The 27,316-nt window shown below is 41.0% G+C and overlaps 1 protein-coding gene across 1 annotated transcript in view; it reads right to left on the bottom strand.

Annotated features, from left to right (window-relative positions):
- Positions 1 to 466: 466 nt before the first annotated feature.
- LOC135196983 (uncharacterized) overlaps positions 467 to 27,316 on the bottom strand; it is a 568,012-nt gene continuing 541,162 nt past the window's right edge. Inside the window, exons 18-21 of the mRNA XM_064223859.1 lie at positions 19,764 to 19,956; positions 18,508 to 18,587; positions 7,729 to 7,897; positions 467 to 4,475 (exon numbers count right to left, since the gene is read on the bottom strand). Of these exons, the coding sequence (XP_064079929.1) occupies positions 3,222 to 4,475; positions 7,729 to 7,897; positions 18,508 to 18,587; positions 19,764 to 19,956 (1,696 nt within the window). The 3' untranslated portion in view covers positions 467 to 3,221. The remainder of the gene's footprint in view (positions 4,476 to 7,728; positions 7,898 to 18,507; positions 18,588 to 19,763; positions 19,957 to 27,316) is intronic.

Genomic DNA, 27,316 nt, shown 5'->3' on the forward strand with positions numbered 1-27,316 from the left:
AACTAACTTACAATCAGAATAGATTAAAACTATATAGTATATACATATATAAATTTCCGACGTCACGGTATTTCTCCATTCCTTTACACACAGTCGGTGATTGGGTATGAAAAGGACTGCTATTTCGAACGTTATCGTCTAATGCTACGTCTACCGTTCTAGTCTTCTGTTCCCACACACTACACAAGCAACCACCATCGAGTACAAGCTCTCCCCCGATGCTTTGTACGCCACGGCGGTTTCTACGAGGGAGATATGTCATTATCTCATTTTCTCACAAACACTATGTATGGATATTCATAAAAATATAATGAGACAACGTGGCTCTGAATTATATATACATACATATATATATATATATATATATATATATATATATATATATATATAATATATACATATATATATATATATATATATATATATATATATATATATAATATATATATGAAAGAATGTTTGGGGGTACATACAAGCATGCATACACACACATTCTATGCAACACGCATAAGCACACGTAGCATTTGTGCTTCTTCATACCTATATATGTTGCATACAAATCTGTGTCTGGGCATGTATGCATCCCCACAAAAAATAGTATGTATATATATGGATATATACACTGCATTTATGTATAAATACATATACATGCATATTTGTATTTCTCTAGTCTCTTGTGCGTATTCTTTATAACATATTTTCACGTAACCTTAACCTATTTATTATTTTTTTTTGGAATATCTGAGTATACTGTTACGGTGTCACGTTCTGAGAAAATACAAGAACTGCCTCTCTTTATAAAATACTAAATTCTCAAAGGTTAAAATGATGATGATGATAATGACGATCATAGCGATATCCTCGTCCATCCAGTTATATCCGGCAGAAACCGGACCGGGCGAATACGCACGTAAAAAATACACAATACGTCACTTAAACATAGAGTACTTATTATATCAGTCTTTCTTTATTTGTCAAATATTAAAGTGTATCTTTCAGGCATTTACTTCTTAAAAATAGGTGTAAATACTTCCTCAATGCATATATTTCCTTATCATAAATAAAACACATTATAATATACAAACAAAAGAGTTCTAAAACATTTGAATTTATCATGAAAACCAGTAACTAGCTGTTCGACAGTTGGAATGACCACACTGGCTATAAACCACGTGATTCCATTACTCACTGAAAGTTTCATTTCTCTCGCAAATCACATAAGCACCATAATCTCTCGGTTATTCCCAACACAATTCGCTTTTTGAAAAATACCAAGAATGGTTAATAAAAAAAGATTAATATATATAGATATACCGAACTGGATAGTTTAGTGAGCGGCTCTCTATTTCCCAAGGATTAAAAGCCGATATATTTCACTTCCTCTTTTCAATTGTATTCTGCTAGGTAATTCATTCCGTTTACACACACACACACACGTCGTTTTCAAAATTGTTTTTTCCTAATCCCTTATCCTCTGTTTTCTTCTTCTGTTGGGTATTCACTGAGCGACATCTCTGATCATGTTGTATATGACTGTAGTAACTATGGCTTCCTCAATTCTATTCCCCCCAAATTAATCTCTTGGAGCTTTCTGTGATGAAAAGTATCTACTTGCAGATGTTCAACATTGCACGTTTAACCGTCTAAATATAGTTTGCATACAAAAACGACCGTACGCACACATATACAAACATTCTCTCTTTTTCTCTCTCTCTCTATCTCTTTGTGTGTGTGTGTGTGTTTGTACATTTTACTTCCTATATCTACAGATGATGACACTTATTCTTTTCAGGTTTAAAATCTGATTCCTAATTTTAAGTATTAAATTAATAACACAGACAGCAAATTGTGGAATAGTCTTCATTATTTATTTTTCATCGTATATTTTTTTATTTCGATAAAAAAAGTGTCTTTAGCAGTTTTTCAAGAAGGAAATGTAAACTGAAACATGAAAACCACTTTTTCATTTACATTAAACCAACTTTGAAACCGACCGGAATGACAAGTCTTGTCAAGGAAATGATTCCAGAGCAAGTTACTGAAAGGTATGAATGAATTACAACACCGCCCCGCCCCCACAACGGCCCCCCTTCTTGCGACCAAAGTCTTCGTCCGACATCACTTCCGAGACTTTGCTCCTTAATTGGTTATATTCTCCGGCGAACTGATACGTTTGTATATCGATTGTCTGGTACGTCACGTTACAAGCTATGATATAAATATACTTCGTGTTATGATTGTGTTACAAGCTTCATTCCAGGTAAACGCGCCGCGCGTCTTGTACGGGTCAATATAAATATATCTTTATTTATAGAAGGTTTAAAATACTTTTTTTTTACAGGAGAAAAGTTGATATATATACAATAAACGAAGTGTAACGAAAGAACGACGAAGAACTACGCTTGGGATTGTCTACTTAATACTATATAGGTACTTCACATCTGTCGAGCTATTATTGATATGTTGTCAGTCTTTCATCCTTAAAATGAATACGCCTCCCTTGATCTCCTTCACGAGTACAAAAAATCCTTTCATTAACCTCAGTCACTACCGAGTTTCATTCTAAAGTCCAGAATTCTACCTAACCCTATATTTCCAAAATACAAGTATCAAATTTCTTTTTATTTCTTCTACTTTTCGAGAGAAGTAAAAAATTTGACTATCGAGTGTAAGACGAGCACCATCATAGGAAAATAATTGACTAAGGTAAACTACTTGTAATCTCCTACAGACTGGAAACTATTGAGTAAAATGCTTAAATGGTAAATACGTTTTGGAGAAACGAGAAAAGACGCCGTTGAAGCCTTAGGCTAAAAAATAAGCAGCTGTTCCAAATCCCCATCAATTCGGGGCATAAAACAGCTCAATTGTGAAGGGTATTTCCTGACCTAAATCTTGACATGTTATGATATCTAATTAAATCAAGGCTTAACAACGTTACAGTTCCTTTTGCGGGTTCCAACGTTTCTGTTTCGGATGTGACACCATGACAAATGAACAATAACTTACAGAATAGAATCGTCAGATTCTCTCTCTCTCTCTCTCTCCTCTCTCATCGTCGCTGAATCTATCTATGTCTTTCTCTCAACTTCTTTCACAACGCCACACTTGACACGCGCACACCAAACAACCTGTGGAGTATAAAGAGGAAGACAATGGCCTTTTGCACATCGTCCGTATAAAAAATGTGAACAACGCTTTCCTCTTTGCAAAAGAGGAAATCATATATGAACATTGACAACGTGGTGTACTATAACAGTGGAGAACATGTGACCACTGGACCTGGCAGCGTTGGGTAGCGAACTGTTGTTTTCATTGCTCTTCTTCCTTTTTCTCTTGGAGGACTTCCGGTGGCCTGGAATGGCGCTGTGGTTGGCCTCCCCAGCCAGAGGCTGACGGCTGATGGCGCCGTTGGAAGATCTTCGCGCTACTCCCTCGAGACCGACAGCGTTGTCAGCGCCCCTGGGAAGCGTCGACGCGTAATGGAACCGTCCAGCATCGCGGTCGCTCCCTCTGGGATGGGGAACGCTGCCCAAGGGGCAGAGCAAATCGAGGTCATTCACCCTGTACTCTACAACGGGAGAGAGTTTCTCGTGGGGCACGATGTCAGAGTACTCGATCTGAAGGCGGATGTCTGTGGATGAGCAGGAGGTCATCGATGACCTCCTGACCTCGGGACTCGAGTAAGAACAGTTGCTCAAGGACGACTTACGAATCTCTGGGCTGGAGTCGTAGAAGTGATAGGAATCCTGGTCGCGGAAGGAGACCCGGGACCCGTGCCTCATGTGACTGCTGATGGAGAAAGGGAGGTCGGCCTCGGTAACCCCGTGTAGCAGAGGCGTCGAGAAATTGAGCGTATACCGAAGGTCGACGATCCCTTCGTCTTCCGGTTCGACCCTGGGCTTGATGGGGCTACGTTTGACGAGTCTACAGCGCTGGAGGGGGTGGGGTGATGCCGGCACCGTGCCATATCGGGAGGAGGAGGGTCTCTTCTTGTCACTCTCGCTATCTTCATCGTCTTCATCCTCGTCGTCATCTTCCGCTCGTCTCCTCGCCTCCTCCTGGTCTTCGTGGAAATGGTGCGCGTCGAAGAACACTTGGGAGGGACCGAAGTTACCGTTGCCACTGGCATCTTCGGCGCCATCGGCGGGAAGACGGGTGTCTGATGGTCTTCTGGGGGGACAGCCGAGTGTCAGAGAGGGCAAAGACCTGTGCAAAGACCGCATCATCCTCTCTCGCTTGACCCTCCTTACGGTAGCGTCATCGCTGCGGAGGAACTGGGTGTGGGAAACGTCCAGGACACCCTCCAAGGATCTCCCTCCAACAATGTTGCTCCCGCTGAAGGCTTTGTTGATTCGCTCGCTCCCTCCCCCTCCCCCTCCTCCTTGATTCTGAACGTCCCTCCTGTCAGCAACTCCGTTAGTTGGCCCCTCTTTCGCGTTATCCGACTGAGATGTTCCAGAGATCATAGAGTCCTGGAAAACAAAAAAATTAATTTACAACAAGAAAAACCAACAAATTTATGAAAGCTACGACTGATTAAGGTTTAATACTACGAATTTAATTATATCTTACATGTTAGATACAAACAGTGGTTTTGTATCTTTCAAGATTTATGTTTTTGATGTTTCTGAATGATCAAAGAAGCAAAAAAAAAAAAAAAAAAAAAACAAAAAAAAAAAAAAGAAAAAAAAAGAGTGACAGGAAGAAGGATGAAGGAGGAAAAGTAGGGGCTTCATCTTATGGGGCGACAGATCTGACTTAGATGATGTTAAATTCACGGATCAAGGACAAAAAGGAGCAGGAACAAAATTCGAAACTGAGCCAGTGGAGAGAATTCAGTATAAATAAAAAACAGCAATCAAAGTCAATGGAGGGAAATACACACCGAAAAAGTGATAAAACGTCTCACTTTAGTGAAATTTAAGAAAATTCTCTTTAAATTCCAACGAGTGGAACATGTTAAAAAACTAACAGAATATTGCAAAATTACAAAGTAGGTTTGCAGCAATCTTCGATTAGTATTAACTGGGGTCTCGAGTTGGGCGTATCGAAAATATTGGTGATTGGAAAGCAGAGTGGTTCATGGTAGTGACTCGACATGGACCGGTACATATATGGTTATTTGAGAGGGGGATGGTGGATGCGGGGGAAGTGGGGGGACAGACAAGGGCAACCAGGGAGGGGGTGGCCTCATACAAACGAAGGCAAGTAAAGGAAACTGGTCTTTGCTAAGAATTAGGTTAAAAAAAAAAAAAAAAAAAAAAAAAAAAAATTCCACTTAACTTTTTGAGGTTCATTTCATACAGGGTTCAGGATGTTTTTTTTTTTTTTTGCATGTTTTTTATCCAAAGTTTAAGTTAACTGATTATGACAATGAACATTTCACTGGGTACAAATAACTTATCATTATCTTTATTATTGTGGAAGCAGTTTTCCAGAAATAATAAAACACCTTTTACCACTAGAATGCTTCTTGAATAGACTAAACAGCTGCAAATTTGAGAAAATTATTTTCAAAAAATGTAGCTCGCTCCTGAAAGAAAAAAATAATTCCCTAGGAGAGAGACAAGGGTCGGAAGGCTTGGGCCTGTAACCATTTGTTTATCGACTGTGGTAGGTTAATGCCAGGGTATGAAAGGACATGGGGTTGACAGTCACATTCTCAAAACGGCGAGTCAAGAAGATGAAAAGGAAATCTCTAAAGTTACCCCTCTGAAGAATTTATATATACATAATATATATATTTATATATATATATATATATATATATATATATATATATATTATATAATATATATATCTATATATATTATATATATATATATATTATACTCGTGTAGATATATATAATTCACACTCTGAGAGAGAAAACCCAATGACTCGAATGATTTTTATCATGTTACTGAATAATAGTTTAAATACGAAGTGCAAATAGTCTTTCAGAGCCTTCTACAAGTTTCAGTAGTTCGTTTTTATTTTCTTTTTATTTGGTCTTAGGGCCATCACGTGAAGGGGGGAGGGGGGGTTTGTTGGTAAGGGGAACTTGACTCTTCTAACTTAAAAACACTAACGCACTTCTTGCATTTCGTCAAATAACTGAACTTTATTCGATGGAAAATGCACAAGCGAAACCTACAAGGGGATTGTCGAGTAAGTGATCAATATTCTGCGCCACCAAGTTAAAAACTGACTTGGACACGTCGAAGTTTATAAATGTCTGACATACGTTAAGGGAACTGCATATAAAAATAACTTTATTGTCAAAGGAATACAAATAGGTGCTCTTAGGTAACGCTTGCGTTCAGGACTGGTCGAGTTTTGGAGCAAAATACTGTTGACATAATTGCATGCAGGAGAGAGGGCAAGAAATACCAAACTATTTTCCGGATGAGAGAGACTGAGTAGGCCTCAAAGGAATGGGAACAGTGTAGTTTGTCGGGAATGCGGCAGTTATAAAAAGAAGCAATGTTGCCTTTGTTTATCATTGGTAGATGTTACCAACAGGTGCAGTGGTGGCTGAATTCGTTGCTGATAGCTGTTAATACCACCTGCAGTGTCTGGAGTTTGTTATTGGGAGATGTTATTAACCTATGTTATGTCGACTGAGTTTATAACTAGCATATGCTGTTAACAAGTCCCTATCAACAAGTGCCACTTTGGCTAGGTTTATTGTTGGAAGCTATAATAGACAAGTGCAATGTTGATATATTTTGCTATTGACAAGTGCAACATCTTAATTTTCTTTACAACTGGCATGAATAAATCAGTGTGTGCACAGTAGACTTAGTGGTGGTTTAACTTGTTTTTAACAAGTGCTGTGCTGTTTGTTATCAGGAGAGGAGTTTGTTACTAAAATATATTTGAATGTGCAATGCCGGTGTTAACAACCGGCGCTGTGTCAGTCGGACGTGACATATCTATTTACGTTTACATAAAAATATTTATATAAATACCGGAGTTTTTTCATTTAACTGGTATCGCCGGAGCGTTGTAACAAAACCTCCTAATTTCTGTAAGCCTCGAATCCAAACGGGAAATCTATAAAGAATCTCTCATCATTCTGATTGGGGTTCGAAAACCCGAATAGCTTAGAGGAAGGTTGCTGTAACCTCCAATATCAATATCAACAGTATTTTCTTTCACGACCTTTACCTATCATCAATTTCAGCAATAACTTCCCTGTTGGAGTTATTAATTGTCACGCTCTGAAACTCTCTTCCAACCAACTTTATCCCCATATCATTACCTAATAACTATTTATACTATAGTAGATTCACATCACCGGTGCATCTGATGTCTAGGCCAGTCCCTTTACGATGCTCCTGATTGGCTGTTGATAAGTCAATCACTGGGCTGGAAACTCTCAGTCTCCCTCGAGAGTTCACATAGGCAGGATGTATGCTCCGCCTCTCCTGAGGGATACGTTATTCAAAAGCATCCCTCAGAACAGGTGGAACATACACCCTGCCGATACAAACACTCAAAAGAGACCGATAGTTTCCAGCCCTTTCATTGGCTTATCAACAGCCAATCAGAAGCGTCGTAAGAGACTGGCCTAGTCATCGAATACACGGCTGGTGTGAATCTACTATAACTATAACTTTAAAACAATTTATAAATCCTAGCATCCCTTGTGACTCAGGATCTGCGGTGCTTCACAAGACTCCCTGAGCATCTGGTATCGAAAGGCAGGACAAATCACGTCTTTGGTAATTCTTCGTTTACCTTATTCAGGATTGGGAACGACTCCGCTGACGACGTAGGACTCTCCGGGGACTCTAGCCTTCGCTTCATTTTCTGTATTTCCTGCTCAAGTTTCAGCAACTCCCTTCTGTAGACCTTGTTTTGTATTTCAGCTCTGTAGAATTTTTCGCGTTTGTCCTCCGTCATTAGCCTGGAAAATAAAGAGATGAAGAGTCACTGGAATAAATATTGTCGACGTGAATATTCATGGAATGATTAGATATCTCTTTCGAACTCATTTACTCTCTTTTCACGTATGAGATTATAGATGCAGTAGCTCCTTTTTGGCATGACACAGTTCCCTATCGAAATGCCTGCTCTGAGGTCTTGCATCTCTGCTCCTGGAATAAACTTCTTCCTAACACTTCAAAGAACACTTTCTAGGCTTCCCTCATATTTTCCCATCTCCCATAACAAACTTGAAACTTAGAGATAGTTCTCCTCGTGCATGTAGTTACCTACTCATGTACGTACTGATATAGGCATCTACTGCAACGCTTATGCAACTGTTTGAGAGACAGCAGCAGTTTTCGCTCAATTACGGAACAATAGTTCGCAGAAGGAACTTGACGGGGGGACGGCGACAGTTTTCACCGCCCCTCCAGTTTTGTCGTCTCTTGAAAACAAAAAAATGACTTTGCTTACGCGCATCACTGGCATGTCTCTGTCGCATAATCAAATCGCGGCAAACATCATATCCCCACTATCGACTAATGTGTTGTACCCCGGTATCGGTATCCGATAATAGATAATTAAGAGTTTTTCTGAGTTTTGTTTTCATTTTTCCCTTTACTGATGTCAGTCGGTGTACTTGCGTCATACGGGACTGCCTGCCTACATAGATTTGTGTGGAACCATATAACGATGAACACAATCCGAAGCATACGGTGTGCGAATATATACATAAATGCATACATCCATACATACATAATGCGGTCAAGTGATTTAGCTCACTGGCAGACTCACACCTATCGCCATTTCTCCTACACAGCCGCTCTCTTCATCTCTATTCTCTTTCCTCCCTCGGATCACGGACGTGAAAGGATTCCTCTTCCTCTTCCTCTTCTTGGGATCCTCTCCAGTGTGTTCTCAGCCCCAAACTCCCTTCGCTAACTTTTAATCGCAACTCTCTCTGTACTCCACTTTGAAGCAATCATGGTGTTCTCTATCCTCTACGATCCAATTCCTTCAATCCTGGGCAACCCTTGAAAGAGAGAAAGAGCGAGAGAGGAACGGCTTATTCAATCAAGACTTTCACCCCCCCCCCCCCCCCCCCCCCCCCCCCCCCCCCCACCACGTTTTGCAGCTATGGCTCTCTCTCTCTCTCTCTCTCTCTCTCTCTCTCCCAGTCCTGAGGTTGGCTGCGGCTGTTGCAATATCCGGCAAGAGTAACCCAAAGTTTTATTTACCTTCCTGCGATTACTTCCGCCTTGTCCCCTCGCGGTCAAGGGAGCCCCGCCTGCGGTTTGATTGAAGTTTTACTTTCCATACCTATTTTTTCCTCGATGCGAAAATTTTTGCTCTCTTTGATGTTCGTCCACTTCGCGGAAGTTTTTTCTTTGGTCTCGAGTGTCAAAGACTGGCGCTTAATGGAAAAGCAAATTCTGTCAAATTGAGTGGAATCAGGCCATCCTGTCGCCGAGATTCCATTCCACAACTTAATCCTCAGGTAGGACTCTCGGATATTAGACTTTTGTATGGAAGTCTTCGCCGTTGAGAGCGACCTGTGAAAATATGGAATTTTTCGACGTAACTTTTCCCACAAATCATGTACTACAGGCTATGATGGAACCGGGGACGATGAGGTAATGAAAACACAATGACTCCGTAGAAAGAGCTTCGTCGTAGACCTGTAGACAAGACTTCCGTTGCGAGAAGGTTTCTTGACTTGTCCAAGAACTTCGGCATCGCAAAACAATTCCATCTACTAGACAGACAAGAAGTTTGTATTACCAAATTTCAAATGATTTAGAAAAATGACCATCAACATATGCCAGAAAAATTGTGTGAGGGATATATATATATATGATATATAATATATAATATTATAACTATATAATATATATACATATATATAAATCATAACACCATTATTATATATATATATACTATATATATCTATATATATATATATATATTATATTATATATAGATATATATATATATGTGTGTGTGTGTGTGTGTGTGTGTGTATGTGTGTATGTATGTATGTATGTATATATATATATGTAATATATATATATGTATATATATATATATATATATATATATATATATATATATATATATATATATATATATGTATATCGTTTTCAAGGCTCGCAATTACCTATAGAACATTAAAATTTTAATGGATTCCCTTTCGACGAGATATTTATTAATGAGAGAGAGAGAGAGAGAGAGAGAGAGAGAGAGAGAGAGAGAGAGAGAGAGAGAATAGAGAATATGATCTGTGACTTTCATTACCAAAAAAGGAGACACTTCTGTTCATCTTTCCGACGCTTCCATCTCGCAAGAGAAGAGCTACAATGAAGTCAAACGCTTTTCACATTAGCTTCTTGTCCTACGCCGTCCTGCCAAAGACAACCGAAGGAATTTCGGAGCTTTCCGAGATAGTGATCCCAGAGGGTTTTAACCCGGTACGTATTCACCTTTGCGGCGTGTTCAGTGCAAGCCCGGTAGGGATGATCGTAAAAACATAAACAAAGGACTGTAAACATCCTGAAGATAATGACCCCAAGAAATATTAGTCGTAGGTAACGACCCCCGAAAACCCTTGGGGGTCGTATCTAGGAAAGAACCGGAATTTCTTCACGTTTTAAGGTATTCTGGGGATGTTCGAAAAGCTGAAATATACGTTTCAAGTTTAAATCTACGTTGCTGATATTACGCAACTGGAAAAATATATATTACCTTTCCATCCTAACCTTCCTCATAGTTGTTGTTAATTTAAGACCAAGCAAAGAAATTTTAATGGAAAAGCTAAAGTTTCCTTCAATAAAGAAAATAATGAATGGCTAGATAAATAAGGAATGAAAATCTATATGAAGATATGCACACAAAATCAATAATGATGATGAAATTAAAGAGAAAAAGGAAAGAGGAAAATTGGAAATGGACGAAAATGTGACAGATGAAGAAGGACGAAAGGAGGGGATTACGCGATAGAAAATAATAAAAAAAAGAAGTGAGGGCGGAGGATGAAAAAAAGGAACTAAAATAAAGGGGACTGCTACAGCTAAATGGAAATACTTGCGAAGAAAAATATAAAAGTACAAAGAAGAAGAAGGAAAACGCGTATAAAATAAAGAAGACAGATAAACCAAAACGGGAAAGGGCGAAAAAAAATGAAAAGGATAAAAAAATGGGAAATTAAACGGAAAAAGTATATTATAAGGGAAAAAATGTAATTAATGAGGAGAAATGACAACAGAAACCAGAAACCTGTACAAGAAGAGCAAATTAACAAAAAAAATCAAGAAAGAAATGTAAAGGAAAAGGGAAATAAAGAGACAGGCGCTATGAAAAGGGGAGAGCCAAAATGCGGCTAAAGAGGAGACTAGAAAAAAAAAAACATTAACTCAACGAGGAGAAAAGTGAAAAGAAAAGGGTAAATAAAAGGTGAAAACTCCTTAGGTAAAGGGTGACGTAGCAAATGGAAAAATTGAAACATGAATAAAAACAGGAGCAAATGGAAATGTAAACAAAAAGGAAGAGGCAAACAGAACGATATGAGTCACTCCGAACTAATCTCCGTCAAATTGGCGATTGGCCCTTTTCCATTCACAACCGAATTAATCAGAGAGGTGAGAGCGCCTCTTCCCAACTACGAAGTCACTGTCAAATGACCCAAAAGCCAATTAGAACTTTAATAGTTCGGCCCCTGCGTCCCTCGGTCCCCATTTAATAACAAGGGCTTTCCCCTCTCTCCATCTCCAAGGGGACGTCAGCGCCATATTGAGCCAATCCCCTCTGTCCAGAGATCTCCTCGCCCGGAACTGGACGATGCTTCTATTTCCAGGCTGTCAGTCTCTGCAGAGGCCGGAGGAGGAAAATGACCTCAGGGCATCCATGTCACGTGCCCTGTTCGATGAGAATTACTTGTACGACAAGTCCTTAGTTCAGGGTATCCATGTCACACATTGCACTCGAGCGGAGTCAGACGCAAACAGTACAAAGTCTTCAGGTTTATTTGTGGATATCGTGATCGAAAGGTATCCATGTCACGTCTGAGAATCACATGACGCGTCATGACCTCAGGGTATCCAGGTCACTTACTTTCCACTCGATCGGAGTGACACTAACAAGATACGACTTTCCGAGAATCACATGTACATATTATGACCTCGGGGTATCTATGCCGCGCAATGTATTCGGTAAGAATGAAACATACACAAATTAGGGTGTCCAGGTCACACTTCACATTCCATCAGAGTTACATAGACACGTGACAATTGCTGGAAGAGGTGCGCATTCTGGTCTAAGGGTATCCAGATCGTACTGACATAAGCATGTTGTCATCTCCTCAGAACTGGATGTGTATATCATTATCTAAGGATACACACGTGACGTCTTGCATTCGACGAGAATTCAATGAGCATATCGTGGTATCAGGGCAACCAAAGTATATGGGCACTACTCGATCGAGTTCCATGTATACATGCTATGCCCTCGTCAGCATTACATTTATACATCGTGTTCCAAGGATATCTGTGTCACGTCATGTATTGGATGAGCATTCCATGTAAATCTCGTGACCTCACAGAATGTACAAGAATATTACATTTACATTTTGTGACCTCTTCGGAATTCATGTATGTATGAGAAAAGTACTGAGAATAGTTGAAAGGTTTTGTTCGGCATGTTGGATGTTATAATTTTTGTTTCTTCTAGCTTATATTTAGTTTTATGTTTTACAAGGAAAAGTTGTAGTGGTTAAGGTTCTGCTTGGATGGTTATAAGGTTTTCGTTTATTTAGCTGCATTTAAAATGCTCATTGTAAAAAGTGAATTGCTGAAAATATTATATAATATAGTTTCACGTGTTCTCGTTTAGATGTGTTTAATCTTATTATTTAAAAACTTATATGTGCATTTTTATACATTTTAGTTGGACCATATTCAAGAACTAGTAATTTTAAAAACTTCCTATGTTGTGGTCACTAAAGTTCTATCTATCAAGCTATTTATTTATCTGTATATTGTGATCTACGGGTACCCATGTCATGTTCAGCATTCGAAGAAAATTGCACGTACACATCTTGATATCAAAGTTTCCAGGTCAAATACGTTATTCTATTAGAGTTGCATGTGCACACTGTGACCGTATCATAAGTACGTGTATATATCGCAATGTAAAGGTATCTATGTCAAGTCTTACATTTTATGAAAATTAGTACACGTCATGACCTCTGGATACCCAGATGAGGCTTACATGTACATAATACATGCCTTAATTCAATGAGATTTATATGTACATGTCGTAACTTCACGGTTTTGCGTAATGCCTTCTAATTACAGAGAGTTAAATTTACATGTCACCCCTTCATATTGTATTCAATCAGAATAGCATTTACAATTTCTGACATCTTCAAGAATTCACGTACATATCGTGCCCTTAAGGGTATCCGTGCCACGTCTTGCTTCTGACATCTAGTTCACATATCGGATTCGATCAAGTCTAAATGTAGACAGTGATCTTTTAAATGTCACATATATCGTGACCTAAGGCTATCCATGTCACTTCTTGAATTCGATGAGGATTACAGTGTAAAATTCGTAACTTTGGGTTATCCATGCATTCGATGAGAATTTTATGTATACGCAGGGGCCCTAAAGTATCTAGGTCATACAATGCATTTGAGCACAGTTAAATGTAAACACACTATCTTCCATTTAGAACTACATGCACATACCATGACCTAAGGGGATCCATGTTACCTCTCGCGTTTGATGAGAATCACATGTACAAGGATGACCTCAGGGTACGCAGGTCAAATTCAATCGGAGTTACATGTACACGTTGTAAACTCGTCACAATCACACGTGGTAGATATCATGGTCAAAGGTTATCAATGTAACGCCTTGCATTCGATGAGAATTACCTGTATAAGTCGTGGTCTCATTGTACATGTGCACACTGGGACCTCTTCAGAATAATACGATTATATATGAGCCTGCCATGATCTAGGCGTATCCATGTATCGATGCATTCGACGAGGATTACGTGTACATATCCTGGGTCAGACAGAGATCAAATCAGTTTCACAGTATTCCATGAAGAGTCTGACTAAGATTATGACTTCTCTCAGACTCTGAGGGCTCGTCCTGACTGCCGTTTGTCGATGACATCTTCACGTTCTGGGAAGGTGGCTGCAGAGATACTTTCGATTTTAACAAAATCAGGTCCCTAGTCCCAAGTGCAAAATTCAAAACTGAATGGGAAAGAGATGGAAAACTATCCCTCTTGGATATATCAGTTATAGGGAATCATCGAAGTACAGTTTCATCGTGTATAGATTGCCATCTTTCTTAATTTCTTATGTGCATTTCCCTAGTTATCACGACATTCACTAAAGATTGGGTGGTTAGCTTGTAATCTTTTTCCCAGAGGGCTTTTTTCTTCAGGGCCTAACAATCTGTTCTTACGGACGTTATCGAAAAAACCACCAATAATGCCAATGAAATTTACCTTCGAATCCCTGAAACTAACAATAAAAGGGCTTTACTAACAAAACAAAACTCCTGTATGTACAGGGAAGTGAGCACATAACTAAGGCAATCGAACCTAATAAACCTTTTGTTTTTCGCATTGAAGAACCTTGTGAGTACTCTTATTAATAATGTTTATCACAATGGAAAATGAAGTGAATCTGGAGTTTACAAACTTCCACGTGTAGATTACGAAAAGGTTTATTAAGGACAAAGTTGACGATCGCTACCGCAGAGATAATCAAAACAAAGGTCTACTGGGTACGGCCTATAATATTCTGAGATTTTTCGCCCTTTCGAGATTTATTGCATTGCAATAATTAGAGTAGGCCATATCTATTATTTAAAAGTGCCTGTCCTTGCAGAAGGAATATTCTGCAATTTGCTATCAAAAGCTTGGTCGGTAACAGGAATTTATCAGACGGGCATTGGAATGCAAACATCGAGGCAAAACACTCCTAAATCCTCTTACTGATACGATTATCCAACCAGATTGGCCTCCACATAACCATAGTTTTATCAAATTGAATTGAATATAGAATTTAAGTCAAAGGCAAGCACCGTGACCTATGAGGTTATTCACCGCTGAAACGGAAATTGACAGTAAAAGGTTTGAAAGGTGTAACAGGAGGAAAACCTCGAAGCAGTTGCACTATGAGCCAATTTAGGAGAAAGTGAAAAGTAAGATGCAAGAAAAAGAATATGAAAGGAGGTACGTAAAAGGAACAAAAAGGGTATCAGCTAAGGCCCAAAGGCACGTTGCAAAGAACCTCAAGTAATGCACGGTGCACTGACGGCACTAGCCCCCCTGCAGGACCATCGCTTTATAATTCCCAGGTCAGCCCTGTAATCCAAGGCCCAGTGCTCATAACTGTAATCTATCCCTTATCAAGAACTCCACACGAAGAATCTCATAAAAGAAAACAAATGCATTCATAAACCCAAACCGGTTCGATCTCAACATCTTTTGGCCTCATATAAATGTTGCCTTTGCAACAACTCGCATTTCCTACCAAATTAAGAATCAATATGCACTGACCGAAATGCCTTTTTAACATAATTATTGAATTGTTAGATTACGGAAAGCACAAACACACACAAATTTAATATATATATATAATATATATATATATATATATATATATATATATGAATAACTTGATGGGTCACAAAGTATATAAAACGTGATGCTATGTTTAAATAAAGGGTTTTGCCACGAAGGAAAAAATGAAAAAGCGAGAAAGCCGAGTACTTTCGGTCCTGTTCAGACCCTTTACTAAGGCAAACTGATTTTACAGAGGAAAACAGTCAAAAGAAGGCTTAATATCCAAACGGACACTACAAGATTAGCAATAAGGGCGATTTCACTCTACAGAAACGAGGAAACGCCTGAGGGTAGCCACACCTTGGAGGATACACGCAGTAAAGAGGTTATTCTTCCAGAAAACAGTACATTTTGAAAAAAACAAGGAACATATACAATTTAAAATCATGAAATTTACACAAATTTTCCCACAAAATTATTATTAATGAAAAGACGAAAGAAAATATATATATATATATCGAGCAAGAGAGAGAGAGAGAGAGAGAGAGAGAGAGAGAGAGAGATGAGAGAGAGAGAGAGAGAGAAATAAATAACTAACTATACATGTGGGACTAATTTATTAGTTGTCCATTTATTTTAAGGTCCTTCATAAACATCTTACAAATATATGGGTCCAAATGGTACATTCCCAGACTAAGATTTAGGTTGTTTTTATTAGTGATTTGTATAATTGCCGATTCCAGTAAATTTCTTGAAACATAATCATTAGATCTAGCAATTACCGAGGTATCACCCCAATTAATACAATGAGATTTTTCACTCAGATGGATAAACAGTGCATTTGAAGTCTGGGCTCTTCTAACTGAATACATATGCTACTTAATACGTACACATAAATTTTTACTTGACTGACCAACGTAAAACGATGTACTGTTTTCTGGAAGAATAACTTGTTTACTGCGTGTATCCTCCAAGGTGTGGCTACCCTCAGGCGTTTCCTCGTTTCTGTAGAGTGAAATCGCCCTTATTGCTAATCTTGTAGTGTCAGTTTGGATATTAAGCCTTCTCTTGACTATGTTTTCCTCTGTAAAATCAGTTTGCCTTAGTAAAGGGTCTGAACATAATCGAAAGTACTCGGCTATCTTGCTTTTTCATTTTTTCCTTAGCGGCAAAAACCTTTATATATATATATAGTATATATAGTTATATATATATTAAATATATATATATATATATATATATATATATATATATATATATATATATATATATATATATATATATATATATATTCATAAAAAAGCGCATAAAAGTAATATATTAATTTTAAAAAGCCATTTTATACACACACGCACACACACACACACATATATATATATATATAGTATATATATGATATATAAGTCATATCACATTTCCGTGATATACATATATCGAGCTACAATGTCCTTTAATATCTAATTCGCTTTACCTCGGAATTAATATATTTTCATATATGCTTAACCGAAGGGGAATTTTTCTCGATAATAGATTTACCTGGACCAGGGCGCGAACCTATGGATCCTTTCAAATCCAGGAACGTCAGTTTAGCTTTTACCTACTACACCACTGACGTTCCTGGATTTGAAAGGATCCATGGGTTCGCGCCCCTGGTCCAGGCAAGTCTATTATCGAGAAAAAATTCCCCTTCGGTTAAGCATATATGAAAATATATTAATTCCGAGGTAGAGCGAATTAGATATTAAAGGACATTGTAGCTCGATATATATATATAATAAATATAAATATATATATATATATATATATATATATATATATGAATAATGTATGTATGTATCTTTCTGATTAAAAAATCTGTCTCTGAATCACTATCAAAGTTTAAATTGCACGAGAATGAGCAAAGTATTCGCACAATCAGTATATAATTGTATGATTACTGAGCCTGTGTCTATAGTATGTTTCTGATAGCAGAACTGTAAGCTGAAGTAAATTTTGGTGTTGAATTTAGTTTCCTTGTTTAACAAGACTTCCTCAACCGAATAATAACTAAACGTATAACTTGCAATTCTTGTATCCAAACAACTGACTGAGGCGGTAGTTTTCCCTCCTAAAATCAAGTCTAAAAACTCATTTTGAACGAGCTTCTTTCCGTGTGTATCTGAGACAGAACTCCTCTCATTTGCCCCTCTTCTTACGCCGAGTCACTCAGCACCACATCCGCGAAAAGAGAGAAGAAGTCGAGTGACACGGAATGTGCACCAGACGTGGCTCGGAAACCTGGGGAAGGAGATGCAACAGCTTGGCGTTGCCACGAGCATCGATCCATCCTGCCGCAGCAAGAGCAGCAGCAGCAGCCGAGAGCGAAGGTCGATGCATAGAGGGACAGACAGTGCTGTCCGCGGCAGACATTTGTAATCAGTCATTTGGGGGTTTGGCCCTCGGCGCCTTTTAAAGGATTTCTATCGTTGGAAAGGTGAGGTCAATTAGTGGCCAAAATGCGCTTTCGGAATACACGCCAATCGGCAAAGTTTTCTTGATAACTGATTTCCTGTTTTTAACGATTTATCTTTGAGGGGTTGTATGATATATATATATATATATATATATATATATATATATATATATATATATATATATATATATATATATATGTGTGTGTGTGTGTGTGTGTGTGTGTGTGTGTGTGTGTGTGTGTATGTGTGTAAGACAATCAGATGTTGGCTGAAACGGAAAACGAACCAACAGTCACTGCCACATTCATCCTTTAACTGTTGGTTCAGGAAGCGACAAACTTTTTGAACAGGAGTTATCCCCACTAGAGCAAACAGCGTCTCTTTGCGTGTGCGTGTCTGTGCACGCATAATCCTGCACACGCAAAAATAGTATATATACAAAATAAGTGTCGCAATTGTAAATACATGTCCTTATAGTTCATTTACCATTTTTATTTTATTTCATCTCGCTGTGTCTTATTTAGAATGAAAGGAAAGGGGAACAAGAACTTACCTTCGCGTATTGGACTGGATTTTGAGCCCCATGCTTTCGACAATGGGGTCCCCCTCGGCTTTCTTCCAGATGGTTAAAATCTGCATAACAAAATAGAAATAAAGGAATTGAGAAGTGAGAACTATCTGTCTCGACTGAATTTAACTCATGAAATAGTTGCTATAATCATGATGTCGTTTCAAATTAAGGATGCATTTTCTACGTGGAAATATTTATCTACTTTGTCTTATCTTTCCTCGACGATGTTTTATCACGGCCTAGAAAGATATTTGCCTGGTTATGGGTTTACTTCACTGTCTATCTCCTTAAACCTGACTTTGTCTTTCAGTGATCGTCTGTCTTTATGACCGAATATCTATATGCTTGTCTGTCTGTCTGTCTGCCTCTCTTTTTCATGTCGAAGGCTTTAAGATTACTTTTCCTTTTGTCTCCTGTCATTCTGGTCTGTACCAGCCTCAGTGCTTGCCTTTTTCTTTGTATGTTGACCTGTCTATCTGTCTGTCTGTCTCCTTCTCTGTACCTTCATGTCTACTGGCTGCCTCTTTCTCTGTCATTTTCTGCCTGCTAGCCTTTCTTTTCCTTTGTTAATATCTTTAACCCTCTTTCTTCTGAGTCTGTCTACTTGTCTGACTTTCTTGCTATTGACAACAACCTTACCATAACCTTTTGGTTTTTGTATGTCCTCCCGCCCGTCTTTATCTCTGTCTGCCTGTCCTCCTGACAATATTTGTCTCAAACTCCCTGCATTCTACATGTTAGTGTCTGTCTACGTCCATGCCTTTTTGTCTGGGTGTCTGCCTACTGTCTAATTGATCTTTCCAATGTGAGTCTGTCTCTCTGCTCGAATTCTTTCTCCAACTGATTACAAGTGTCTTTGCGTCTTCCGGATCTTTCTTAGATAGTGACTCCCAATAAATAGTTCGGGGAGCGTCATCAAGGAATAATATTTCTAGGGGATCTTTTATTTTTATGATAATTACAGTTTTTTGTTTATGTTTTTACGGTCATTCCAACGGGTTGTACTGAACACCGCAAAGGTGGATACGTACCGGGTTCAAACCCTTGGGGGTGGGTCGCTATCCAGGAAAGATCCCGCCTTTCTACTCGCCAAACTCGACAAAAATCCTCTATATGTCTGCCAACCTATCTGGCGTGTCTGTCTCCCTGACAGGAGAGAAAACACACTGCAACGAATCATTAAAAAAAAAAAGAAACCAAGTCAGGTGGGAAATGCCCGAAGGCCAGGGCGTTATTACCTTGGGTATGAACAAGAGACACAGAGTCGTCGTCGTCGATGTGATGATGAGCGTCGTGACGATGACGTAGGCCAGAGTCGTCCGCTCGCTGATAATGTTGGCCGCCACGATCACGATGGCCGACGTGATGACGACGTTATAGACGCTCATCCCGATGTACTGGGAGTCGTTCAGGGCGGGGATCTTGACGTGTCTGCAAGTATCACAAGGATTAGAATCATGGCGGAGGCACAAATCTGAAACGACGTCATTCGACTATAATGCAATGGACTACTGAACTGAACTAAATATGATATTTTTATTTTAAGATAAATTTTTAAATATACTTACCTGGCAGTTATATACATAGCTATATTCTCTGACGTCGTGACGTCACGACAGACTTTTCGAAACTCGCGGCAATCGCCGACCATCGGTCAGGTGATCGTTACCTGTACGCCCTCTAGATAGTTACCTGGAAACCCCATATTTTCTCGCCCTCTAGTCTCTTGAGGGGAGGTGGGTGGGTTTCTAATTGTATATAACTGCCAGGTAAGTATATTTAAAAATTTATCTTAAAATAAAAATATCATTTTTAAATATGTAACTGACCTGGCAGTTATATACATAGCTGACTGACACCTTTGGAGGAGGGTCAGAGACAGCAACATCGTTGTAAGGTAACTACTTGATAGGTAACTAAAGATTCTTACCTGCTAAGGAAGCTGACTTGACGAGTACTGCCTCTTTAGTCTGCTCTCCTTAGGAGCTCCAGCTAAGGGATGTGACCTGTGCAGCTGATGACTCAAAGGGGTTTGTCGACGGGACGTGACCTCTATGCGACAAAAACCACCTATGCCCTTGACATGGGCTAAAACAGCAAGACCACCTAACCATCCAATCCTTGCATACAAGAGATTGAAAAGACACACATTACACTAGACTGTTGAAGGTTTCCCCTAACCTTCAACAGACAACCATAAAAATAACATCAAGGGTCTAACATGTAGGATTAGAGGTATCAACTCCTTCACCCAACACCGAGCCAGTGGCTACGAACGGTCCAAGGGTTCTGCAGTCTTCATATACCGTTTCTATTTGTTTCAGATAAAAAGAAGAAAATACGGAGCTGCTCCTCCAGTATGTCGCGTCTAAAATGGCTTTAAGGGACTGATTCTTTTCTAAACGCCATTGACGTCGAGACTGCTCGCACTTCGTGGGCCTTTACCTTTAAAGCCTTGTAAAGCGTTTCATGCACTCCGTGTGAGCTTCTTGAATCACACTTCTAATAAAGAAGGCTAAAGCGTTCTTTGACATAGGCCTTTTGGGATCTTTAACGGAACACCATAAGTTGTCAAAAGTCCCTCTAACGTCCTTGCACCTGTGCAGATAACACTGTAATGCTCTTACCGGACAAAGAGTCCTTTCACGTTCCTGACCTGCAAAATCTCCAAGGCTGGGAATCGTAAAAGACCTAGGCCAAGGATTGGAAGGAGTTTCATTCTTGGCTAAGAAACCTAAAGTGGTTGAACAAACCGCTTTAGATCTACTAATTCCTACTCTTTTGTCCATAGCTTGAATCTCGCTTACTCTCCTTGCAGTAGCGAGAGCGACTAGAAAAAGTGTCTTCCTGGTTAAATTCCTGAACGAGCTCTCCTGGATCGGCTCAAACTTGTCAGACATTAAAAACCTTAGTACTACGTCCCAGATTCCATCCTGGTAGTTGTTCAGTCTTTTGTTTCGTAGTATCAAAAGATCTAATTAAGTCGTGAAGATCTTGATTCCTAGACAAGTCCAGTCCTCTATGTCTAAAGACTGACGCCAGCATGCTCCTGTATCCCTTAATTGTAGTAGTGGCTAGACCTACTTTAAGTTTTAAGTGAAGAAGGAAGTCTGCGATCTGGCTCACAGATGTGTTGGACGAGGACACCTTCTTCTCCTTACACCAGTTTCTAAATATCTCCCACTTCGCCTGGTAGACGTTGATGGTCGAAGCCCTTCTTGATCTGGCGATAGCTTTAAGCTGCCTCTCGCGAAAAGCCTCTAGCTCTAAGGGAGCTTTTCGACAGTCGAAAAGGCAGTTAGCTGAAGAGCACGGGTATTCCTGTGATACCGTTTGAAGTGGGGCTGTCTGAGCAGAGCTGGAAGCAACGGAAGGGTTCTTGGAACTTCCACTAGCCACTGCAACATCTCTGCGAACCAGTCTCGCGTCGGCCAGTACGGGGCTATGAGGGTCATTCTGCTTCCTTCGGACTGCGCGAACTTCTTTAATACTTTGTGTATCACTTTGAAGGGAGGGAAGGCGTACAGATCCAGTCCTTCCCAGTTCATGAGGAAACGCGTCTACTGCTACAGCTGTGGATCCGCACCGGTGAGCAGAAACGTCTGCATCCTCCTTGTCTTGTTGGTTGCAAACAAGTCTATGGAAGGTTGCCCCCATAACCTCCATAGTAATTCGCATACCTCTAACTTGAGAGTCCATTCTGTTGGCAGGACCTGATTTCTCCGGCTCAAGAGGTCCGCTCTGACATTTAATTCTCCTTGTACAAATCTCGTTTGGAGGACGATATTTCTGTCCTTTGCCCATAGCAACAGATTCTGGCTGTCTCGTTCAGAGAAAAACGAGTGGGTGCCTCCTTGTTTCCTAACATACGCTAGAGCAGTCACGTTGTCCATGCTTATTTCCACTACTTTGCCTGCCACACATTCCTCGAATGCCTGAAGAGCTAGAAAAGCTGCCATCAGCTCTTTCTTGTTGATATGCCAATTTCTTTCGGTTTCGCTCCATCTTCCCGAAATTTCCCTGTTCCCCAGAGTCGCTCCCCAGCCTAGGTCTGATGCGGTCTGAGAACAGTATTAGCTGTGGATTCAATTGTTGAAGTGAAACTCCTTCTCCCAGCTTCGCTGGATCCAGCCACCAAATCAAGTCGTTTCTTGACCTCTGCTGAAATTGGGAAGGTGTCTGAAAGCCTTTGTTCCTTCCTTTTCCAATTTCTGTTGAGGTAAAATTGCAGAGGTCTGAGATGCAGTCTTCCCAGTGAGACGAACTGTTCGATCGAGGAAATGGTCCCCAAAAGACTCATCCATTCCCTCGCCGAACATTGTTGTCTCCCCAGGAATTCCTGCACCCGATTCAGGCATCGGTCTTGTCTCTCCTGGGAGGGAGAAGCCCGAAAATCCTGAGAGTTCATCAGAACTCCTAAATAAATGATCGAGCGAGAGGGCTCCAGGTGAGACTTTTCCAGGTTCACCACTAGCCCTAGTTCCCGTACTAGGTTTTCAGGGTTATTTTCATATCCTCCAGACACTGTTTCTTGGAGTTGGCCCTGAGAAGCCAATCGTCCAGATAAAGAGAAATGCGGATCCCCCCTTCGTGTAGCCATTTGGCTACATTCGCCATAATAGCTGTGAATATTTGTGGCGCTGTGGCTGAGCCCGAAGCAAAGAGCCCTGAAACTGGAATACTCTTCCTTCGAATAAGAACCTGAGGTATTTCCGAGAGCTTGGGTGGATGGGGACATGAAAAATAAGCGTCCTGTAGGTTTAATGAGACCATCCAATCTCCCGGTCTCAAACGCCGATAGCACTGATTGCGTTGTCTCCATCGTGAATTTCGTCTTCACGACGAAGGCGTTTAGAGCACTGACGTCCAGAACGGGTCTCCATCCTCCCGAGCTCTTGGGTACCAAAAACAGTCGATTGTAGAACCCCGGATTCTCTTGGGGTGAAACAGGTTCTATCGCCTTTTTTAAGAGCATAAGCTCTACTTGTTCTTTTAACGCGAATCTCTTGCTGCTGTCCTTGTAATTCGCTGTTAAGTCGAGGGGATCTAAAACTATGGGAGGTTTGGCGTAAAAAGGGATCTTGTAGCCCTCCCTTAGTATCTGAAGGGTCCAGTTGTCCGCCCCTCTCTCTCTCCATGCTTCCCAAAACAAATAAAGCCTGGCTCCTATTTGTGTCTGAAGGACTGTCTGATCATGGCCTCCTTTTGGAAGGAAGCTTGCCACCTTTTATGGAGGGCTTTCTAGAAGTTCCCGACGTCCATCGGGGCTGTTTTCCTCGAAAAAACGGTTTTGTTGTTGTTTCTCCTCTCTCGCTCTCTTGGTCGCAAACGAAGCAGGCAAAACCCCACTGGCTGCCTTCGATATTAGGTCCTGTGTGGTCTTCTGAGTCAATGAAGTGGCAATATCTCTAATAATCTCCTGTGGAAAAAGAAATTTCGCAAAGGGGGCAAACAAAAGCTCTGCTCTTTGTACCTGTGTGACCCCTTTAGCTGTAAAGGAGCAGAGAAGGGACCTTTTCTTCACGATTCCTGCCGTGAAAATCGCTGCCACTCATTAGTTCCGTCACGTAAAGCCTTGTCCATACAAGACATCACACTCAGAAGGTTAGAAATGTCCGTTGAATCTTCTCTTCCACTTTCTTGGCAAGAGCACTCAGAGACCAATCTAGAAGTTCAGGACCTCAAAACACTCTAAACACGCCCTTCAGTAAATGATCGAACTCTTGCATCGACCACATCACCTTCGCTGCTGATAAGGCGTGTCTACGATTGGCATCGACGATACTGGAGAAGTCTGCCTGAGAGGAGGCAGGTACTCCCAGGCCCAGAACTTCCCCAGTCTCGTACCAAACGCTGGATTTCGAAGCCAATCTTGCAGGAGGAAAAACGAAAGCAGTTTTGCCTCGCTCCTTTTTCTCTTTCATCCAGTCGTTCATCTTCGCAAGCGCTTTCTTGGCCGAAATGGAAAAGACCCATCTTAGTAAAGGCAGTTCTTATTATTCTGGGTTCTTCCACAAAGGAACTGAGACAGGGGAGAACGAGGTGCTGCGGGCTTGAAATCCGTTTCAAAAAGCTCTTGAAACAGAAGCATAAGAGTCTTATAGTCGGAAGGAGGAACTTGTTCTTTCGTCTCCTCTTCCGAAACTACCTCCAACATCTCCGAAGGTCTCTCTCTGTCTCGTTCCGCATCGGATGATGTAGTTAAAGCCAAAGCCGGAGCGTCATTGGTCTCGATGCGTTCCTTGGCACCAGAAACCGCCGAGGCGTCATGCTTACGAGCGTCGGCGTCACGTCCTTCTCTCTCACGCGCGCTGGCGTCACGCTCTTTGCTCTTACGAGCGCTGGCGTCACACTCTTTGCTCTTACGCGCGCTGGCGTCACGCTCGGAAGCGTCATGTCCGAGTAAATCGGAAGTGTCCTGGTTGTCTGTGTTCTTCTTGGCGTTGACGCTTCGCGAAGTCTTCATCACTCCCGGGGCGTCAGACTGACGCTTGGGTTCTTGCAGCTTTTCCATAAGTACAGACAGCTGATGTTGCATATCTTGCAGATAATTCCTTGGCTTCATTGTCTCTCGAGGGAGAGGGTAACTCGTCAGGTTCGCCCACACGAACTGCAGCCAGAGGAGTCGATCCTTCTAAGGCTTCCTGAGGACGCTTGGTAGGAAGCTTCCTAGGTAAATCCTCCCAAGTAGAAGGAGGAAGAGGAGCGTGCATCGAAAGCGCTGTCTTGCTCTGTTTAGCTGGCGAGGCTTCCGATGACGAAAACTTCTCCGGAGAACTCCAGTGACTGCAGCCCGGCAGTTGCTCATCTGATGAGACCTCACAAACACGAGGTAATTTCCTCTTGAGAGGACAAGAGGAAGTAGAGTGTCGCTATCCTCGACGCGGGGAGACGTCATCGGATGACGAACCAAACACACTCGACGCGCCTTTTCTATGGCTGTCTGAAGCAACCTTGGAAGCGTCAGCAGGTTTGTTTGAGGGCACGCCCGACCGGATACTAGAGCCTCTCGCCTCCCTTAGACTTTCGACTTTACGTCTCCCATGGGTCCGGGAGCTTGTAAGAGGTCTGGGTCTAGGAGCACGACAGGACCGATCGGACGCACCCTCCACTACACTGTCACTAACACTAAACTTATCACTTACACTGACTTTAGCACCTGCACTTAAAGCACTTACGACAGTCCAAGTGCGATTGCCCTGCTCAGTAAGAGAGGCAATCTGTTGTCCCATTTTTTCAAGCACCGCTTGAATACCTGCAAAGGTTGAGTCCTTCGCCCCCGACTCGGAGACAGGTTCGGGAGCTGATACTTCTACTAAATTACGCTCAGAAGGAGCAGGGGAAGGAACTATGGGATTATCTACCACTTCCTGATTCGTTGATGAACGGGAAAGGGAACTCTTAGTTCTTCTAATTCTATCTCTCTCGAGCTTACGGACATACTTGTCCAAATCCTTCCACTCCTTATCATCCAAAATCAGCACTCATCACATCTATCAAAAGTGCAAATTCTACCCCTACAATTCACACAAAGTGTGTGGGGATCAAGAGAAGCTTTGGGAATTCTAACCCTACACCCCCCTTTACAGCAGACTCTATACACAACTCCCGAGTCCGACATTGTTAATTGAGTAATCCAAAAACAAATCCAAAATCAATCCAAGTCAACAACAGCGAAAGCCAATAAAATACTTCACCCAACGATGAAATACTCTAGCGAGTACGAAAACCTATCGAGGAGCCCACACAACGAAGTTGCCGGCTTGGGCGACAGAAAAAATATGGGGTTTCCAGGTAACTATCTAGAGGGCGTACAGGTAACGATCACCTGACCGATGGTCGGCGATTGCCGCGAGTTTCGAAAAGTCTGTCGTGACGTCACGACGTCAAGAGAATATAGCTATGTATATAACTGCCAGGTCAGTTACATATTTAAAAATAGAATTTAGGCCAAAGGCCAAGCACTGGGGATCTATGAGGTCATTCTGCGCTGAAACGGAAACTGACAGTAAAAAGGTTTGAAAGGTGTAACAGGAGTTAAACCTCAAAGCAGTTGCACTATGAAACAATTGTTAGGGGAGGGTGGAAAGTAAGATGGAAGAAAGAGAATATGAAAGGAGGTACAGTCAGAGGAACGGAAGGGTGTTGCAGTTAGAACCTCAAGTCATGTCTACAGTGCACAGCACTGTAGACATGACGGCACTAGCCCCCCTACGGTGGCAACGAACCCTTGTTAATATTCATACAGAATATAAATATAAAGAATGGTTTGCAGCTACTGAACGAACTTTGAGGAAGCATTAGTGAATAAATTCCAAGTACAGGAATACGAATTTCCAAGTGAGCCGTGTACCGAGAATTAACAGCAACACTGAGAGTCGAGCGAGTTTCTGACTACGGAAGCAGCGCCAAAGAGGCGACTTCTATTTTGTCGCCAATCCTGACTATCCGACGCAAAGTTCAATGGCGAGACGCCAAAAGACGTTCTCACGTCCCAAGAAACGTCCTAGATAGGAGAACTTCCGAGTCCTTAGTCAAGAGGATAATTAAAGAAGATACTTATTGCGTACCTGCATCCATAACCACTCCCAAAGTTGTGGTACCCGCTCGGACAAAATACATGATTCTAAAATGATTGGATGTGATTATAAGGACGAGGAGCTGTTGGTGTTGGAGTCTATTTTAATAAAAATTAATGTACTGATACCAGATACCCAATCCTCGTCCACCCAACATTTTATAGCCTAATTACCGGTTTGCTTGCCTTGCTAGGTGTTCCTTTCAGCCTTCC

The sequence above is a fragment of the Macrobrachium nipponense genome, chromosome 18 (assembly GCF_015104395.2).
Source record: "Macrobrachium nipponense isolate FS-2020 chromosome 18, ASM1510439v2, whole genome shotgun sequence".
Lineage (NCBI taxonomy): Eukaryota > Metazoa > Arthropoda > Malacostraca > Decapoda > Palaemonidae > Macrobrachium > Macrobrachium nipponense.